The sequence below is a fragment of the Brachyhypopomus gauderio genome, chromosome 12 (genome assembly GCF_052324685.1).
Source record: "Brachyhypopomus gauderio isolate BG-103 chromosome 12, BGAUD_0.2, whole genome shotgun sequence".
Classification (NCBI taxonomy): domain Eukaryota; kingdom Metazoa; phylum Chordata; class Actinopteri; order Gymnotiformes; family Hypopomidae; genus Brachyhypopomus; species Brachyhypopomus gauderio.
This window is the reverse complement of record NC_135222.1, coordinates 4,129,779-4,150,268: the sequence shown is the minus strand read 5'-3', so window position 1 is coordinate 4,150,268 and position 20,490 is coordinate 4,129,779. Positions and strand designations below refer to the sequence as shown.

Genomic DNA, 20,490 nt, shown 5'->3' with positions numbered 1-20,490 from the left:
GCCAGATGCTGACTTGAAATGTATAAAAAGTTTAATAATTTGTCACTTGTGTTCACTCCAGTGAAGTCTCAATCCAGTGAAGTCTCACTGTATTATTGTATCATACACACGAGAAACAAATGGCAAGGTCCAGGTATGAATGCACATGTGGCTTTTCCATCACAGGTTCACTGCCTTTGGCTTTCAACATGACTAAAGTGGGGATACTACAGAGATCTTCACAGGGATGATAACTGAGAGGAAGGCAGTCTCACAGCCACAGCAGTCTCACAGCTCATATTAGGTGTGCCCAGATGAACTGTGCGGTGCACTGCTAAGAAATACTAGCGTGCTGGTAAGTGTACTAAAAGCAAAAATCGTGGCACATTGAGGAAACTGAATAGGAGTTTCTATTAAGAAAAAAACTTGACTTCTGAGATAAAGTCTTAATGAATTTGCATCAGAGAAAAAAGATAGAAAATGTTTTCACGAGGCCACAGCTTGGGCTATTCCTTTGCCACAGACAACATCGTGTGTGGCGAGATCGTCAATCACCACCACAATAGACATTTAAAATTTTAATGAAATGTACTGACTCTTCTCACACAATGCATGATCGTTTATCACCCAAGAACTGCAATATATAGCAGTATGTTTGCATTTACATAATACATTACTGTTGTTGATTATTGGTTAAGATGACTTTGTCGTTGACCTGCAAATTAAATACAGGAGGTTTTCCCTTATCAGACCAATGCTGACAATTCATAGCCCTGATTCTTTTACACCAGTGTTCTCAACATTCTTCCCCTCCCCCACCACCGGCAGTGGGCAAGTAAAACACGAGATGGAGTTGGTTGAGGAATGTGTAAAATTGATTTTTCTGTTCTAAGCTGTTTTTATCCACTGCTGTCGCTGTTAAGGAGTTCTGTCGTATCTTACAGTATTCTATAATGTGTAAAGATCACAACTTATTGATGAATCCTATTTGGTTGTCCAAGTGGGGATTCAAAATAACTGAACGTAAAGATTAAACAAAGCATTTATTCCTCATTGTTTGGCTTCCTACAACTTATGGAATGGATTTTCCTGCCACGGAATGGAGTCGACGGAGCCACGCGCTCTTTCCCGCTTCACGCGGCATGCACTATGCTCGTGTCGAACATGAATTCAAAATATGACGTGCTTTCGCCCTTACACCAGGCTATTAAAGTGGACAAGTTAGACTTTGAGGTTCAGACAGCACTGGGCAGCTTTACAGGAATGAGAGGCCTAACAGGAAGGGAAGACCTAGCTGTGAGCGTTCTTTTTTTTAAGCGCACTGTCTTTTTAAACCCTTGCACTCACGCCTCTTTCTCTTTAGCCCCGTCCATTTTGTGACGTTGACGTACGCCGATTGGTCCGTCCGCGCTGGCACCGAAAGCCTTCTGTGCTTTTCATTGGTGCGCTGCCGCCTTTCGCTTCTGGCTCTCGCGGGGCTGCTTTGTGAAGATGGCGGCCGAACTGGTAGAAGCGATGGTGAGTAAATGAGATCTTTTTTATGTGGAAAATAAAACCGGTCACAAGGCCAAGAGAGACTCGTTTCTTTTCATCTGAATACAACTAAACCTGAACTGGAGGTTGTGTAGTGTTATCTTAATTTGTTTTCACTGGTACTCCCTAAACTGCGTTGGCAGTTGTGTCTGTGCCGGGGCAAGGGACGTAAGCTAACTAGCTTAGCATAGCTGTCTCACTTGTCTGCTAGCAGCTAGCAGGCTAACGTTGGTGGAAATGAATGATGGGACTGTTAAAAACAGTAGCACACGATCTAGGCGCGAAACTAAGGCGACGAGGTCCATCTTTTGAACATCACGCCTATTTGGGAACTTGAAAATTTTCCAGATAGACGCAACTGTCATTTTAATAACATAGTCCTGACATGTCAGGTTGGACGTTCTCACAACAAGAAGTGAAGCTGCTTGCACTACAATAGTACTCGTGCCTCTTGGCTAGCCGTCTGCTAGTGCATGATGTATAACGTTGGCATGTGTTTATGATGGTGCATGGTTGTCTAGTGCAAGTTAACCTACCATGTGGCTGACAACAGACATGGGTTTGGAGGCAGTTGGCTATATTTGGGTACTTTGACAGTCGATGCATAATTTGCAACACAGGCCTTTTAAATACAATCACAAAGCTTTGGTTATTTGCAGGCCAGAAGAAAAAAAATCACATAAGCAGTTTTATGTACTTGGTTAAGTGAGTTAAGTAATATTTTCAACATACACAATGTTAAAGTCACGAGATCCTACGGGATCGTGGAAGTTCACACCGCAGACTGCTTTTCATTTCAGTCAGTAACTTTATGAGAAAGTAATAGTTTTATGTCATTTAGAATATAATATGTAATTTTGGTCCCTTTGCAGCACCTTGTGAAGACGTCACCATGGATCAGCCAAGTCTGTCTGGTTATTTAAAATGTCATTGCACAATCTGAAAGCATCTAAACATGCACTCCATTTGTTTCTGTCCTTGTCTCTCCGTCGGTGCTGTGGACAGAACATGGTGAAGAGCTTCCGGGTGTCTGACCTGCAGACGCTGCTGGCCTCAATGGGACGCAGTAAAAGTGGGCTAAAGCAGGACCTGGTGGGCCGAGCGCTGCGGCTGGTACAGACGGAATACAGCCCAGAGCTCCTGAAGAACGTGCGGCAGCTCTACGAGACGCGATTCCCCAAGGCCCCCGGGTGGCTGGCCGCCCGCCGCCCCGAAGGAGTGCAGGCAGTGTCCTATCCGAGCCTCAATTCCTCCCCTCGAGGCGCCACACAGGGCACAGACTACCTCAACGGCATGCCCAAGTTGGCCGCTCCTCCAGCTGCCGAAGTTAAACTAGTGGCCTTGCCTTTCTACCACAACTTAGAAACATTGTTACCACCCACAGAGCTAAGTATGTCACGTTTTATTAAGAACATGTGACAGGTCCTCATTGTCACTCTTGTTTGTTGCCAGGTTAAAAAATCTGATCCAAATTTTTTTTTTGATCCAATCTTGCCATGCTTTGCAGTTGCTCAGAACAGTGAGAAACTACAGGATAGTCAGTGTGTTTTTGAATTAACACAGAGCCAGGTGGACCAGATCCGAAACTCCAGGTGAGAAATGGCAGTGAAAGGGCAAAAATAAGATATGGGTCTCCTCTGGGCAGTTTGCTCATAGTGTTTAATTGGCTTTTATGTTTACACATTTACAATGTTAAATGATGAGGCAAAATGGATTGGTAAAAAGTATAAACTTTATTCTCTACCCTTGTGTTCTTAGTGAACTTCGCCCAGGAGTGAAATCAGTCCAGGTGGTTCTTAGGTAAGTCTGTCGGAGGTTTGGATGAACTTTTTTCTGTTGGATTTGGAAAATGGCCGTGAAATTCTTGTTTTTAATTATCTTTTTCAGAATCTGTTACACAGACTCTAATGGTGTCCAGGAGGATCAATACCCTCCCAACATCGCTGTCAAAGTGAATCAGTCCTACTGTCACGTTCCGGTGAGATTTCCCTTGGGTTCATGAACTAGTGATTTGGTTACTTGCATAGCAAGACTGCGACATTTCATTGGATGAATACAATTGAAACTTGAATCTGGCCTGTGAGGACCATGTAATTATTACTTCCTCACTCTGCCTAACTACTTCTACCTCATTTGGTGGGAGTAAATGATCATTGTAAAGGCTATTTTCCTGAGCATGGATTATGCTTGTGGTGCCAATGCTGTATCATTAGGAATTTCTGGGTCTGAGAAACTGTCCCTCAACTCATTCCAGTTAAGGCCTTTTATTTCAAACTATACTTTGGATTAAATTATAGACACATATATGTGTGATTTATTATATATATATATATATATATATATATATATATATATATATATATATATATATATATATATATATATATATATATATATATAATAAAAAAAATGAGGAAATGGTTGTGATCTATGTCTTTGGAATAAAACCCTTAAAGGTGTCCTTTTACTGTGCTTAAATTAATATTGAATGTTAACAAGATTGCTTAAATCTACATTTGCCTATTTATTTATTTTGTCGTTTCTTCACTTGTTGTTGCCAGGGTTACTACCCATCCAATAAGCCAGGAGTGGAGCCTCGCCGACCCTGTCGTCCAGTAAACATCACCCCCTGGCTTCACCTCTCCACAGCCACCAACCGCGTCACCATCACGTGGGGCAACTTCGGAAAGGTAGTTTGCTAAAAGGCACACTGAAGCATTTGAACGGTCTTGGTCCACCTCGTTTGTAAGACGACACACTTCATTTGATACAAAATGTATTTTTACCACTGCAAGTCTTCTCAGGAGCTACATTGGACGTTTGCACCCAAACCTCGAGGCTTTACAGGCTGAATGAAATGCCTGTTTCAACACTATTCCTAGGATAACACTGTGTCTATGAATATTCTGTTTTATTTGCTTTGTAATTTTAAAATGGACACATCAGGTGAATCTTAAAAGATTGATGAAGCTGATGAGTTGGTTAATATATTAGAACATTGGGCTGACGTAAAAGCCTTCTCACGGTGTTCTTCTGAAGAGGCAAACCCATAAAACTATGATGGAGAGAAATCAAACTCTAGTTCTTTACTTGGTTCCTCGGGCTATTGTAGCATGACCTCATTATTACCGAAAAAATTAATTTATTTATTTTTAACCTGGCATGAACCAAAATAGCTTGGCAAAGAGGAAAGCAGGCCTACGAAATGTCATTGTGCTGCAGGAATGTGAACGTTGTGGTCACTGAGTGGGTGTGGCTTCTTGCTGTGATCCCATATGCAGAGATACTCTGTGGCCGTGTACCTGGTGAGGGTCTTCACATCTGCTGAGCTCTTCAACCAGCTCAAACTTTGTTCGGTGGAGAATGCGGAGCGATGCCGTGAACGCAGTGAGTCCCCGGGGCGCGCGGTTACCCCTGACCCCTCCCTCACCCGTGTGGGACGGCAACCTGATTCAGATTTGGACCAGTGTTTTTCCGTTCTACTCCCATCCGCTGAGGTTGGGGTGATCGGACTGAGGTGAACCCGTGCAGATCATGGCTTTGTTTGCTTGCTTGCAGTCCAGGACAAGTTGCGTTTTGATCCTGACAGTGAGATTGCCACTACAGGACTCAGAGTGTCTCTCATCTGCCCGGTATGTTTTCCCCTTTAATACGTTTCCTTTTGCAAGGTGAGTTTCCTTTTTAACAGCAGTGGTTACAAACCTAAACAAGATTTCAGTTTTCTGCTTTATTGGTATATTTGAATATTTTGGCCTATAAAAATTTACCTTTGGATCTGAATCAGATCAGGATTGTTATTTAGCAAGCCTCACATGTCCACATATGTCCTTGCAGCAGTATGAAGCAGAAGATGGAATCTTTTGACTTCTACTTTAGTTGGAATATTTATATAAAAAATCGCTAGTATGCTGTTTGATACTCTGATGAACTTGCACCTCTGGGGACAGTAAGTGACCCCCCCGTCGTCCCTCCACGTCTCCTCAGCTGGTGAAAATGCGGCTAGGGGTGCCGTGCCGGGCACTCACCTGCGCGCACCTGCAGTGTTTCGATGCCGTCTTCTTCCTGCAAATGAACGAAAAGAAGCCCACGTGGACCTGTCCCGTGTGCGACAAGCCTGCTCCGTACGAGCTGCTTACCATCGACGGGTGAGTGGAGGGACACGCCGTATGTTGTGCGCCCCCGTGGCCGGGGGGGGGGGGGGGGTGTGAAGGTTGGGGGGTGCGGTCGACTATAAGCTGCCAGTTTTCCTGTTCCAGGTTGCTGTCGGAGATCCTGAAGGAGACGGAGGACGTGGAGGAGATCGAGTACTTGACCGATGGCTCGTGGAGACCCATCAGAGACGAGAAGGACAAAGATCGAGAGAGGGAGAGCAGTCGCACTCCAGAGTATCCGCTGGTGGATATATGTACGTGATTTCTTCTGCTACTAAAAAAACCACGGAACTCCCGAGAAATACTTCTACCTGAGCTGTTTTAGATCTCGTAGCGCTCTTGTTAATCCGTCTTCTTTTCCGTATTCCCACGTCAGGTGTTCCCGAGGCTAACGGCCACTCCCCGTCGCATAGCAGCACGAGCCAGACGGGGAAGTCGGTGTCGGGCGGGCCGGCGGTGGGTGTGGCCGGGCCGGGTGGTGCTTCGGGAGGCGGGGCCGTGGTGGACCTTACTCTGGATGACTCGTCGGACGAGGAGGGGGGAGGAGGGGGGGCTGGAGACAGCGAGGACACAGAGGACAGCCAGGACAGTCCACCGCCCAAGAGGGGCCGATACGATTACGACAAAGACCTGGTCACTGCATACTGAGGCAGGCTGGAGTTGCAGACTGAGAGAGACCTGGGGGGAAAGGAGGGGGGGGTGGACGGGTCAGATCTGAGCCCTGGAATTTCAGAAGAGTCCCCTCCCCCACCACCACCTCCCCAATCTCCTGTTTTTTCCTCTCCTAAAACACATTTGCCCCTGAAACACTCGCAGACACCTGAACACATGCACAAACCTAAGCTGTTGACCTCTGGAGCAGATGGGCATCCTCATGACACCACTGGAGACCCACTGAGGCCCTCTAAAAGCCATCTTCTCTCCTCAGCATCTGAATACTGTATTCTCCCTTTAAATTACTATGGAGGAGTTACAACCACCCGCATTCCTTTCTCATTCACTTCCACTACGTGTTGTTGTTTTTGCCCCACTTAGCCTCACAGTCAGGCTTTCCAGCTTTCACCATTGTTCAGTTGTGTGAGGAGATGCTCATTAAAGATGCTGCTCTTCTCCAAATGTTGGCAATATCGCAAGATCAAAAGCAGTGCTGAGTTTTTTTTTTTTTTTTTTTTTTCCCCCCCATGTTTTTTTGTTTGTTTGTTTTTCCCGTCTAACTGTACCACCCACAGCTCATATGGAGGCATTATCACTGGGCTTTGATATAGAATTGCCATCAACATAAAGCCAAAACAACTTTCAGATGTTGCAGTAATTATGCATGGTTCAGTCGGATTTGGAAACTAAGGGGGTTTTGGGTTTTTTTTTTCTTTTTTTTCCTGTTTTTGTTTTTTCCCCTCTATGTATTTATTTCTGTTTCCCCTTGTATTGCTCCTTTGTCCACAGAAATTGACAACCTACCTCAGTCTAAAGGCAAACCTGACTTGATTTGAGTTTGTTGTTTTGTGTTTTGTGCAGTAACACTGGAGGGAGCTCATTCACTACACTTATTTGTGGTGCCCTTTTCTGTATCACTAACACAGCCCTGAAGTTCGCCATAAGCATTGGATTTCCAATCAGGTTTGCTCATAATTAACTAAATATAAAAGGAGTACTTTCTCGTCAAAGGTCAACGTTTGGAACACAAGGATTTCAGTTAGTGATCCTTACTGGAACTGTTGTTCCATCAGGTAAATATTGTACAGTAGGACATAATGATTACATATGAACATTAGAACATTACCGAATGATTGCAGGTCTCTGATTCCCACTCTTATTGGGTTACTCGGTTAAGACTGTGAAGGGGAGCAATGATTTAGATCAAGTAGGACTGCTTTAAATGAGGACTTTTAATTTGTCAGGGGGGGCTGGTGGGGGGCAGAGAGGATTGTGCAGATGCCCACCCCGATGCCAAGAAGCCAAATGGCCATAGACCAGTTTCAGTTCCTGGACTTTTACTGACAGCATGAACTCGAGCAGGCGTGTGACCATGGGGTTAGACGCTGTTTGCGGTGGGACACTTGGTTTCGCTTGTGAGTGATGGGAGAATTAGTTTCCACTGTGAAGCCCGTGATTCAGAAGTGCTGTTGGATGCTATTTGTTCTGATGTGAGATGGGTACATTTTTGCTTCATTTTCTGATGTGAAGTTGGTATTCATATAACATGCAATATTCTTCGAATGTTTGTTTTTTTTTTTGTCATCAAAATGAAACTTCATTGGTTCTATTATTTGTCTTTAAAATAGCCTTTGGCATTACAGATGAGTGCAGTGATTATAGGGCTTTTTTGTTTGTTTTTTCTTCCTTTTTGTTTAGTTTTTTTCCTTTTTTGTAAGGAAATGTTGTTGTCAGGCTTGTTTATTTGCACAGGCTCCTTGCTGGTTGGCCGCCCATCAGTTTTGCAGGTGGGAGATTTCACTGGAGCAGTTGAGCAACGAAGCCCTGACACTCGGCCGGCGTGCGGGCCGTCTATCCGCAGGAATATCACGGAGACACTATCCTGTTCTCAGAACTTGCGTCCCCGACTTCGGTCAGAGTCTGGGATCACTCGTTCCTAGCAAATAAGTGCAGTTACGGAGAGGAGGGGGAAAGGAACTGACCCTTGAGCAGCACTCGTAAAAGCAGACTTTAGTGATCCCCTTCAAAAGTCCTAAGTTATTAGTCTGATTCCTTTCTCGTTGGGTCATGAGTTATAATCATTGATTTAAGCATATTCTTCATAATGGATTTGATTCACACAAAAAAAAAAAAAATGTTTTCCAAAACAAACCGTTAAGCTTCATGCTTTTAATTTGAAAGCTCCAGTCTTGATGGAAACCACTGCGCTATTTCCACTGCTCCTGGTGGCCTGCTTGCCTTGGTTTGATTTTGGCCCCCACCCCTCCCCCCTCTATAAATTGTCCTTAAATGTGACTTGAAGACGCTCAGTACTGTATTCCATTTGTGCAAGGGAATGTCTTAGCCATGGATAAAGTCAATTTCGATATTATTTTGATTTGTGTGCGTCTGCATGGTCTTCCATGTGTTCCTTAATACTCCCCAACTTCACATTTCGGCAGAGAGACATGCTGGTTATGGCATATTTTTCTCTGCACAGGGCCCTGTGGTAGTTTGTGCATCAATTTGGACTACATTTGTGTGGTCTCTCTCTCTTTGTTTCTGCAGCTAAAATGTAGGACCCTCTTGAAATAGATTTCCATGTTAAGCCTCTTATATGCAGATCCATTCTAAGAGAAGTGGGTAGGGGAAAAATAGAAGTCTATGTGTCCATTGGATGTTTGATGACACAAACAGATTTTCAGCTTTGCAACAGTCGGGAAGGTTAGAATGTTTGAGTAACCTGCTAGGTGATGGATGATAAAATGGGTCTGACCTGCAGTTCTTTGGGGCAGGAGTGGAGTCCCTTCTTACAGTGCTTATGACAGCATGGGCAGTGGCTTGCAATCCTTGATGTAAATGTTTTGTTTGTTGTGTCTTTTTATATGTTCATATTAAAAGCCAATAAAAAAATTAATAAATAATATTTTATCAAATTCTGAATTGCCTCCAATTGCTGAAGTGGGTGGAATTAAATAACTGAAATGTTAGTGGGTGGATATTGCCACATTCATAAGAGTTATATAAGTCACTGAAATCCTGTCATGTCCTCAGCGTTGGACTTGGCCGTAGAAACACGTACTCAGATGTCCCTGTTTTGAAAAAGTGTAAACATTCTAAGGAAGTCATACTCTTAACGTGTCATTTGTGTGCAATTAATTAAACTGATTTTAAAAACATTTAACTTTTGTCTTTCACGTGTGTTTTAAGATCTTATCTTTAAATAATTAACCACTTCACATGAAATATATAATCTTATTTGACCATAGGTGCCCTGTTAGAGATTAAATGAGGTTTGAGCTAATTTAACAAAGGCAATTGCTCGATCTGTCCACTAGAGGTCACTGGCTGTGTAGTCGTCGCAATAAACGCATGTCGGGATGTGCTTGCAACTTGATGCGAGCGGAATAGGGACGGTGCGTGGCCCAGTCACGGAACATTTACGTGTGTTCAAATTGCGTACATTTGGAAGCTTTGGCTTTAATACGAACAAGACATTTGTCTATTTCACTACGTACTACACTAACCCAGTGTCATCATATAACTCATCCGTAATAAGGAGAAATCATATTTCGCAGATTACACAGTGTCCCTCGCACGCATAGCCTACCTCAAGATAAATAAAGTTCTAAAATGTCATGTATAAACTGAAATGCTTTGAGACTTGTGCAGTTATTAACATGGGATAAAACGTTTAATTCTCCTGTAATACTTCTAGCTATAATACGTAGATCACCATGTGCCATTAACAACATATAGCCTATTCTTTTTTGTATATTTGTAATTTCGTCAGCAAACCTGGCGCTTTTGTAATAGGCTTCATACACACTGGTGTGTTTGGACCAATGCCATGTGAAGACTGGGACGAAACCGGTTCCTCGTTTGAGTTTTAAAACGTTTTCGCAGATCCTGCGATCTGAATATCGGAGGACACGAAATTCAGGGAAACGAATGATTTGTAGATCAGTGAATCTCTATTAGTCACTTTCTCTTAACTAAACCTATCCATTTAGCATGTTTCTTGGTTTTGAAACGTGGAAACGTGGATTCATCGAGCCGGTCTAGTCGTTGGTTATTTTTGTGAACAGACACCACGTATTTAAGAAGCGGGGCACCCTCCGCTTTTATTCTACCGTGCCGTGAGACCTTTATAACCGTTTTATCGCGATAGTTTGTATTCTGCACGAAATCTCGCGAGACGCTGAAAGCTTCCTCCTGTTGGGAGAGCTGCTTCCTGTACCGGATTTTTTTTTTTCCTGCAAATTTATGAAGAGTTTAAACGGAATTTTGAAAGACAGTCACACATCGACAGCAGACACTCCGACATGCTTTATGTCGCGGTCTCTCGGTGAACAGGAGACGTCGAGTGTCCGAGGACAGGGACCCGAGGACGTCTGTCCGGCGGCGCTTCCTATGTGTGCTGGAGCACCGAGAAGCCAGGGCCGTCACGCGAGGCGCGATTCCTCTTCTGGCAGCTGTTTCTAAGATAAACGTTACAACGATGTATTCTTCTGAAACGTTAGTACAGACCCTAAAATAAACAGCTTTGCAAGTCAGCGAGGTTTACGACTAGCAAATGCTCGTACGTTCATGCGAGAAGCGCTTCTGGCGTCTTCCTGTCATCCGCCTACTCGCTGCTTGTCAGACTGATAGACCTTCAATAAGCATGACGGGCTCTTCCAATTAGGCCTTCGGAAAATTTTGAATTTTTTTTTAACAGCTATTTTGATTTTAGGATAAATAATTCCAGTTGCGACAATTCAGTGGTTCATCTCTCTAAATAAAGTAAAATAAAATAGCCAACGCCTATAATAGTCAGTCATGGCACCGAAAAGAAGGCCCGTCCCACTGAACATAATGCCCACTGGAGAGGGGCATCCTTCATCCAACATGGACGCCTCTTCAGAGTGAGTATGTAGCAATCACACCACTTGGGGTCCTTCTAAACAAACTGCAGAGGCCCTCAGACTGTGTTTCTTCCCTGGTTATCAGAGCTAACCTAGAGGCCTTGCAGAAGAAACTAGGAGAGCTGGAGTTGGATGAACAGCAGAGAAAGCGCCTGGAGGCTTTCCTCACCCAGAAAGCCCAGGTTGGCGAGCTGAAAGACGATGACTTTGACCCCATCTGTGAACTGGGTGCGGGCAACGGAGGAGTGGTGCATAAAGTGAGGCACAAACCCTCGAGACTGGTTATGGCTAGAAAGGTGAGCACTCTGCCTGCACTTTTGTCAGCTGTATCCAGTTGTTTAGACGTTTCTGGATGAAGCTGAATACCTTTACTCGTGTTTCGCCACAGCTCATCCATTTGGAAATCAAACCAGCCATCAGGAACCAGATCATACGTGAGCTTCAGGTGCTGCACGAATGTAACTCTCCCTATATCGTGGGCTTCTATGGGGCTTTCTACAGCGATGGTGAGATCAGCATTTGTATGGAGCACATGGTGAGTGGGAGGAGTCAGTGTAAAAAATGGCCTTGAAAGGTTCTCAATGGCATACAAAAGTCTTTGGGTTTTTGAGTATCGGCCTGGAGCCTTGGAGGGCTACAGTGCTGTACTAATTTTGTGTTTTCCTGATACACACATCTGATCCTACTCATTAGTTAATTCAAGACTTATCCTTAAATAATCATCATGTCTCAGGTTTCTGCATAGGCTTATCAATTGAGCAATATTGAAAAATTAACAATTAATATCCTTAAGGATAGTCCTCAAGATGCTGTTTTTTTTCTAAAAGTTTTGTAAGAGACTTTTGTATATTTCCCCTGCTTTTTTGTCCTTTTTCTCAGGACGGAGGCTCTTTAGATCAGGTCCTAAAAGAAGCTAGAAGAATTCCAGAGGAAATCCTGGGGAAAGTTAGTATTGCTGTGAGTATTATTCTGTTCTTATTGTCAGTCATTCCTGGAAGCATAGAATCACAGCGTTTTGTTACTTTTGACACCTGTCGTGTCTGCTGTGCTTGCCCCGGTCCCCACCACGCTCCACCACCCCCTTATAATACATGTACTTTAACAGTGTCAGTTTAACAGTAACGAAGCAAATCTTGTCTTCTTTTGGTCAGTTGTGGGTTCTTAGTCTGTTTGGCTCTTCACACACTCTCGAAGAAGTCAGACACATATTGATTGTAGATGGGGTTAAAAACGCGTGGCGATTTTATCCTTTATTCTTGCTCCTGTGTTCTCGCTTGATGAAAACGAGGTGAAAGGCTGCAGAGAAAAGATAAATATAGATTTTAAACTGTGCGGGCTAATACGAGTGTGTTCATGCCACAGACAGTTAGCACACATAAGTTGGCACTCAGATGGTATTGCATCATAATAAGCAGTGATCGGAATTATATGACAGATTTATGTCTGGTTATTTGTATATTTGTTATTGTCATAGATGACTATAAAAAAAAAAAAACATAAACAGTTCTCATCAGTTAATTCCGTTATTTCCTAGGCGTAATTTGGCCAAGCCTTCCATTGTGCAATTAATTTGAGTAATTTTCTTTAGCGAGCTAAGTTAATAAGGGAAACGTAAAAAAATTAACTTATATGTTTAAAGATAAAATGACTAACATATTATATACAGGAACAGTGCTTAACCCATAGGAATATGAAATCGCAGTATTGTTGCAGTGTTGTACAGTGTCCAATATTCTAGTATTTTACACTCATTCTTCTATTGGACCCCTGACTTGATCTATGATGCTTTAACGTTCCACTAACATTTTATTGGCAAACGTTGAAAGAGATTTTGCCCACACCCGAAGGTTGCGCCTTAAATGATGTCACAGACTTGACACATGTTTTTGGAAGGCACTGAAATGCCGTGGCAGCACACAGCAGTGTTAGCAAGTCAAAAAAAAGGTGTTACTGCGCAGTCTGCAGTCAGTTTGTTAAGCATTATAAGCCGCAGCTCTGATATTGAGTCTGAGCGGTTAAACTGTTGTCACTTGGGCAGTAAACCTTTCAATAGGCAATGTTAGTTAACTAATGTTAATGTTAGTAATGCGTTAACTAATAATTCCCGACAAATGGGTTCTGATTGGTGATTGGCCCTTTTTTTCCTGTATTTCTCTGCAGGTCCTCCGTGGACTTGCCTACCTACGAGAGAAACACCAGATAATGCACAGAGGTATTTTGCGAGCAGCATTCCAACCCAGTATTAGTGTAGCTGCATGTGTGTGCACGTGTGCACGTTACTGCCACACTGCCAGAACAGGAAATGGGCATATTGATACAGCTATTGAAACCCGGAGAACTGTGGTGTTTCGTAGCTTGTGACTCGAAGTATATGACGGAGATTCCAGGGAGTAATAACGGCGTCCTGTAGGAAATGATGTAGGTTTGGAGGTTTCTGGAAAAAACAACACATTTTTGGACAGAGGTCCTTTATCAGCTGTGCAGGTTCTTGTTTGGGCCTTGTGTATTTTACAGCAGTTTTGACTCCCTACACACACACACACACACAGATGCGTGTATGTGTACATTTTATTATCTTTTCCTTTCTCAGCTGGTACTGCTAATGTTTGTAACTTATGAGCACCCTGTAAAAATAAGTCGACACAAGTTGATTATTTTTTTAAATGCACATTTTCACAATAATCACTGAAACTCCATTCCATACATGGTAAGTACATTGTACATACATGTACACACAAAAGTCAGTTTGTATAATTTACATCTCTAATCCATTAAGCCCATATTAAGATTCCTCATCGCCCAAATCAGCGAAATGTTAGTCTTTGCATCAGTATCAGCTGTGAGTCTGATAACAGAGAGCTTGGTCAATATAAATGCGATGTGACAGTGCGTTAATCAAACTCTTCTGTTATTGCTCTGCCTGTTATAGTGAAACATAAGCACATCTTCAGATTAGATCTGTAAATGATCTAACAGTTAGTACTGCCTGCAGGCGAAGATGGTGATACCCAGGAACAAACATGCTGTTACTTCAAAGAGAATCTGTTTGCTCACATAAATGTATTCTTACAACTCCAGTTAAAAGAACAAAGTAGGTACTTTTGCGCTACATTTTCTTTGTTTTGCCAGCTGTGGTTAAAGATTTCTGGAGGACTTTTATTGTGAAATTCCTGGCCTGCACTTGTTCCAAATTTGCTGATTTAAACCGGAAAGTATGGAAATTGAAGCCATTTGTCAACTTGGTTTTGACCCACTCATACTGCCTATAGGACTTGTACTCATCCCTTTTTTGTCCTTTTCTTTCCTTTCGTCCATTTTCTCCTTATGACCACTACTTCGTTCTACATTTTCCTGCAGTTTTTGTGTCGTGTCAATACTCCACATCTTGTTCTCAACTTTTTTTTTTCTCTGTCAATGTCACTGAACTTAGCCCCCCCCCCCCCCCCCCCCCCCCCATGTGTTGAACTTCCTCTGTGGCCACTCAATACCCTTTATCCAGCAAGCACTTAAACTGCATGAAAACAAACCTGGCAAAACGACTTTTGAATTTTGCTTCCTCACAGGCTTTATTACTTGTATCACTGACATCGACTGCATACCTGAGCCGTCAGTCAGTGTAGGTAAGATCATCTGCTAAATTAGCAAATGGAAAGACAAATGGCGAATTAATGATGCTAATTATGTGACTCACGTTATTCTGGAGCTATTATGTATACCGTGTTACAAACGGCACGCATTAAAGAAAATTAATATCACTAAGTACAAAATGAATGCAAAGTCCAATAGGTGGTCTGCTGTAATCGTCAATTGGCCGCCATTTTGCCTTCCACAACAGTGACATTATGAAACTGAGGATGAGCCCAAAATGGCCGCCTGGATGTCATGGAGGGTCTGAAGGAGCCAGGCTCGGCGTTACAGGAGCTCGCGAGGCGAGACTCGGGGCTGTAGCTGCGCTGTAGTGGCAGGGGGAGCCAGCAAGTGAGCCGTCTTGGAGCCCGGCCGGTAATTACGGCCTCTCCGATGTGATTATAAGGCAGCCGCTCCCTGCAACCTCCTCTGTTCTTTCTCTTCTCACTCTCTCGCATCCCTGCTCTTCCCTATTGTCTCTCGCCCGTTGGGTCTCTCCGAGCACTCCTGCTCTCCCAGTGGGAGGCAATGCTGGGGGCGGAAGCTTATGTTGCAGGACTCATGGGAAGCTCGGAGCCCGGCAGAGGACTTTGCTAACTTCGACTGAAAGAGTTCCCGGGACGACTAGACGGATCGTTCTAGAACTTCATCACAGAGTTGCCGAGCCGCCCGAGGCGCCACGCGGGGTCGCGGTATTCGTAGCGACCCGTGCCGGTTCCTCCCGTTCCGAGCTAACACACAGGTGTCTCGCACGGGAGTGGTGAAGCTTTGTGTCATTCTCGTGCATTTATTTAATCAAGCTTGCCAACATACCTGCAACACGAGATGAAATGAATATATCGTGTGCGATATCTGCACCGCCGATGCCCGCAACGCCGCCTGGTTTGAGGAGCCAATAGCGCGGCTGCACCTCTGGTTGCTTGCCACTTTCTGGGGAGGTGCAAACGCAGGCAGGCGTGTGCGGCCCGCGAGCTGGGCATGGCTGCGGAACGCAGGGCTTCTTGTGAAATGTTTTTCTGCTTGAATACTTGGCAAGGAGGAGCAGCCCTGGAGGGGAGCTGGAGGAGAGAGCCAGGTGGTGGGATTTGGGCCCTGGCACTCTTAGCCTCCCTTATCCCTCTTCATCCCTCTGTCTCACCTGCTCTCTTCCTCTCCCCCTTTCTCTCTCTCTCTCTCTCTCTCTCTCTCTCTCTCTCTCTCTCTCTCTCTCTCTCTCTCATGATCCCTGGCCCCCGCAGACGTCAAGCCCTCCAACATCCTGGTGAACTCGCGCGGTGAGATCAAGCTGTGCGACTTTGGCGTGAGCGGCCAGCTCATCGACTCCATGGCCAACTCCTTCGTGGGAACGCGCTCGTACATGTCTGTGAGTCAGCCCCTCCACCCCACCTCACCCTCACGCGCCCTACCCCTGCCCATCCCTGTGCCCGCACCCGGCAGCGAAGCGCGGGGCGCGGGGGCGGGCGCCGAAGGCCCTGCCCGATCCTCCCAGTCACGGCCGCTCACGCGCTCTCTGCCTCTTCTCTCTGTCCCTCCCTCCCGTCCCACCTCGACAGCCGGAGAGACTCCAGGGCACCCACTACTCGGTGCAGTCAGACGTGTGGAGCATGGGCCTGTCCCTGGTGGAGCTGGCCATCGGCCGCTACCCCATCCCCCCGCCCGACGCCAGGGAGCTGGAGGCCATCTTCGGACGGCCCGTGCTGGACGGGGTGTGCATGGAGACCCACGGCACGTCGCCGAGGTCACGCCCCCCCGGACGGCCCATCAGCGGTGAGGAGCACCGCCGTACCTCACAGCTTCTGTGGTCCCTGCTTTGATTTAGGTGTAACGTTGATTATTACAGAGAAATAGTCTCATCACGACCATAATGATGAGGAATTATTAGTCAATAAAAATAATTAAAAAAAGAAATTTTTATTGGTATAAGCATTATTTGGGAGGATTAGTCTACCCCTTAGATGCCTTTCCAATTTGATCTATTAGTATGTAAATTCTCAGTGGTAGTATTAGTGGAGATAGCCATGAAGACACGTTGTGTCCGTTAGGTCCCTCTGAGTGTCACGATTGTGATCTTTTCTCATCCAAGGTAAAACACCAAAGGTGCTATCTATAGGGTCCGCCACAGAGACCTTCCTACCTTGGAGACTATTATAGAGACTGTGGCTATAAAATATAAGCTGCTTTAGTTGACTCATGTGAAACTCTTTTCCCCAAAGGCCATGGGGTGGACAGCAGGCCGGCCATGGCTATATTTGAGCTACTGGACTACATTGTCAATGAGGTCAGAGAAACTGCTTAGTACACAAGTTTTTTCATGTTTTTTTTTTTCTTTTTTCTTGCAAAGGCTCCTCGATCTCACCTCTTTTTTCCCTTGGTCTGTTTTTTTTTCCCCTCTGTCCCTCTTCATTCTCCACAGCCCCCACCCAAGCTGCCGCACGGCGTGTTTACCTCAGACTTCCAGGACTTTGTGACAAAATGGTAAGTCCCGCCATTAAAGCTTCACTTCACGTGGCTGTAGAGGCAGACGACGTTGCGCAAAGCGGACGCTGCTAGACCCCGGAAGCCTTTTCTTTTTCCTTCCTGTATCGTGCTAATGTCACCCGTCCTCGTTATCCAAAGAGATTTTCACGTTGACTTTGTTTTTAGTTATTTTTTTTTTCTTCTTCTTGTTTTGTTTACCCCACAGCCTCATCAAGAACCCTGCTGACAGAGCTGACCTGAAGATGCTGATGGTGCGTGTTGTTTCTTATCCTTCTCTGGTGACCGTAGATGAGGCCATTTATAACCATTTATAACACAAACCGTTCCCACCCGTGTAGCGAATGCCGCCGCGTTAGTCAGGGTCACCGCAGGACCCGTAACCCTGGCTTCCCCAGTCATGACGCAGCTATTTTAATGGTCATCTGTCTGCGTTTGGACACGTGTGAGGTGTTCTAAGCCCCCCCCCCCCCCCCCTCTGTTGCAGGCCCACACGTTTATCAAGCGTGCAGAGCTGGAGGAGGTGGATTTTGCCGGCTGGCTGTGTAGAACCATGGGTCTGAACCAGCCAAGCACCCCTACACGCAGCTCCGAGTGAAGTTGTTCAGTCCGCCCAGCCCCCCGCCCGGTCTACCCCCCTCCCTTTCCCTCCTCTGTCCTCCTCTCTCCTGCTTGTAAAGTCCGGTCACGCTGCTCTCCCCTCCGTCTCCTCTCCCCTCCGTCTCCTTGACTCAGTACATTCTGCAGGTACCGGCTTACGGGAGGTGTTTCTCTTACGGGAGGTGTTTCTCTTACGGGAGGTGTTTCTCTTAGGGGAGGTGTTTCTCTTAGGGGAGGTGTTTCTCTTAGGGGAGGTGTTTCTCTTAGGGGAGGTGTTTCTCTTACGGGAGGTGTTTCTCTTAGGGGAGGTGTTTCTCTTAGGGGAGGTGTTTCTCTTACAGGAGGTGTTTCTCTCTGTTGTCGGTTCACCTGTCCGTCTGAATTTTGGTTTCAACACTTTTCGCTCCTCTTCAGCAGGTCACCTGAGTTCCCGGGGGAGGGAGGGGGGGTTTCAGGTTTGGCATACAACACCTGGGTGTATTTTGTATAACGCGTATTTTCACTCAAATTTTCCGGAGCGTCCATAAAGTCACATAAGTGACCACTGTATGTCTGCTACGTGGTGGCAACATAACTCTTGCGCTGTAAAAACAAATCGTTCCATTTCAGAAGATGTAAGCCTGTTCTGGTCTGTTCTGCATCTAAATGGTTCGAACAAAACGGGGCTATTGCGGATCACGCCACACTTCAGCCCAGTGTCTGGGCAGAGTTGGACGTGTTCACGAGCAGAGCTGAGTGAGTCCATGAGATCAGCCTCTCTTCTCTCTGCTGCATGCGCACAGATCTTCAACTAATCCCCAACCTTAAAAACGGGCAGACATCGGCCATCCTGAACGTTATACTTTGTGCGCTTGCCTTTGTTAAGCATTCGTTATGTGTTCATTAAGCATTCATTAAGTGTTCACGACTTCCTGTACCCTCCGCCGTAAAGCGATCCTTTCCATGGTAAAATTTTTATAGAGGTTTGATTTGAATATTGCAGAATAATGAAACATGGATAAATGTCCCAGTGTATTAACCTTTCATCTGCTGAAGGAAAGGACTGGTTCACGAATTGCAGCTCTTGCGCTGAAAGCTGTTTGCGTACGATGTATTTCCTTCGGAAACCTTTTTGTTTTTAAACGGTGGCGTTATATTCACAGCTGCTTCAGTTCTGTTCATCGTCAGAAAGTTCTCGGTTTGTTTTGACGCTGTAACTGTTGTCATGACGTATTTTGGGGAATGAAGGGGTATTTTTTTGTGCTTTGATGTTTTTGCTGGGGTTTTTTTTTGTTGTTGTTCTGACTACACATAAAGACTGAAATTTACACTTAAGATAAAACCAGAATTGCACTCTGTTACAGTTGTTCTTTGCATTGGAATACAAACTGCATACGCCAAGGTCTGTTGAATATGAACGAATCAAGGCTTGCCATAGTACATAACCTACCAAGTTCTTTCAGAAGAGACATGTACTATGCGAGAGACAATACAGCAGATCGGAGTGGAAAAGGGGTGTAGACGTCTACTACAGTCCTCTGGGCCTTGGACTGGAGATGGAGATGAACTGGTTGTTTATTTTTCTTCTTCTTCCTATTCTTCAATGTTCAGGGTTTTTCCAGAAAGTTCTGAGAGTCACGAGCGTCCCCAAGTGGACACTCTAGTGTCCCCCTGAACAGTCTCACCTGTAGCGGCGATGATCTTAAACCCATGCGATGCTTTTGAGAAACTCACCATCGTATTGCTTCTGTATACTGCCATTCACCTCTGACCACACGAATGCGTTGCCAGATGTATGTGTGTAAAACTGTTTGTACAGTACTTCTGGTACTGTTTCGCAGTCTTAAAGAATAGCTTTCTTCTGTTTGTGTTTGGTTTTATATATATATATATTTTGTTTTTGTTTTTTGAGCAGTCTAGGAAAAATGCAAAGTAATTTTTATTATCATTTGAAATTTGCAGAATACAGTTCTAATAGGAGAATAAAACTTATTTGTGAATGAAGGTTTACACAGTTTTCATTTAATAACCTAATATATTTATGTTGTGATTGTCAGTGGAGAAGAAGTTTATTTATTTTTTTTACTGCATTGTATCATAATTCATTTATGAGAACGTACTGTGTAAAGCAAGTTTTACAGCCCGTACACATGACTGTTCCAATCGAGTGTCAGGAACACACCTGACGGAGTAATCCCTACCTGACGGAGTAATCCCTACCTGATGGAGTATCAACACAAACATGTACACAGGCTGGGACTCCTTTAGGACTGGATCAGAAAACCCTCACTATTCTATACAGGGGGACCAAACTCTCATCCAGGAGGCCCATCGTCCAGCGTGCTTGGCAGTTTCCCTGTACACACACACACACACACACACACGGCTGATTGTACTCCTTAGTTAATGACCAGGTTTAGAAGGTGAGGGAGCAGGAAGGCCCCCAAGCCGCCCTGGGCCCTGGACCCCCCCCCCCCTCAGAACCAGAGTTAGCCAACCTGCGCTTTGAGCTTTCATTTCCTTCTCTGTGTTACTTGGTTCAAAACCACATTATACCCCTGAGAAACCACAGCTAGACCTGTGGGTTTTTAGGAACCAGGAAAAAA

General features: G+C 44.8%; 2 protein-coding genes across 2 annotated transcripts; both read left to right on the top strand.

Moving 5' to 3' along the window:
* Window positions 1-194: 194 nt before the first annotated feature.
* pias4a (protein inhibitor of activated STAT, 4a) lies at window positions 195-9,459 on the top strand. The gene is made up of 12 exons (XM_077024491.1): window positions 195-334; window positions 1,343-1,497; window positions 2,518-2,902; window positions 3,020-3,104; window positions 3,271-3,312; window positions 3,400-3,490; window positions 4,074-4,202; window positions 4,794-4,899; window positions 5,071-5,144; window positions 5,497-5,657; window positions 5,769-5,917; window positions 6,040-9,459. Exons 2-12 carry the CDS (start codon window positions 1,471-1,473, stop codon window positions 6,309-6,311), a joined length of 1,521 nt encoding a protein of 506 aa, XP_076880606.1. The 5' UTR covers window positions 195-334; window positions 1,343-1,470; the 3' UTR covers window positions 6,312-9,459.
* A 1,035-nt stretch (window positions 9,460-10,494) lies between these two features.
* Window positions 10,495-19,884, top strand: map2k2a (mitogen-activated protein kinase kinase 2a). The gene is made up of 11 exons (XM_077024490.1): window positions 10,495-11,203; window positions 11,289-11,499; window positions 11,592-11,738; window positions 12,083-12,160; window positions 13,364-13,415; window positions 16,069-16,193; window positions 16,384-16,597; window positions 17,044-17,108; window positions 17,244-17,305; window positions 17,514-17,559; window positions 17,793-19,884. The coding sequence occupies exons 1-11, from the start codon at window positions 11,118-11,120 to the stop codon at window positions 17,901-17,903; spliced, it is 1,197 nt and encodes a 398-aa protein (XP_076880605.1). The 5' UTR covers window positions 10,495-11,117; the 3' UTR covers window positions 17,904-19,884.
* Window positions 19,885-20,490: the final 606 nt, after the last annotated feature.

What these genes read in the sequence shown, in the direction of transcription:
- pias4a (XM_077024491.1), top strand. Translation starts at nt 1,471, where the DNA reads ATGGCGGCCGAACTGGTAGAAGCGATG. An exon ending in TCAGTCCAGGTGGTTCTTAG is followed by an intron (nt 3,313 to 3,399) that starts GTAAGTCTGTCG and finishes TATCTTTTTCAG; the next exon opens with AATCTGTTACACAGACTCTA. An exon ending in GAGTGTCTCTCATCTGCCCG is followed by an intron (nt 5,145 to 5,496) that starts GTATGTTTTCCC and finishes ACGTCTCCTCAG; the next exon opens with CTGGTGAAAATGCGGCTAGG.
- map2k2a (XM_077024490.1), top strand. Translation starts at nt 11,118, where the DNA reads ATGGCACCGAAAAGAAGGCCCGTCCCACTGAACATAATGCCCACTGGA. An exon ending in AACATGGACGCCTCTTCAGA is followed by an intron (nt 11,204 to 11,288) that starts GTGAGTATGTAG and finishes CCTGGTTATCAG; the next exon opens with AGCTAACCTAGAGGCCTTGC. An exon ending in TGGACTACATTGTCAATGAG is followed by an intron (nt 17,109 to 17,243) that starts GTCAGAGAAACT and finishes CATTCTCCACAG; the next exon opens with CCCCCACCCAAGCTGCCGCA.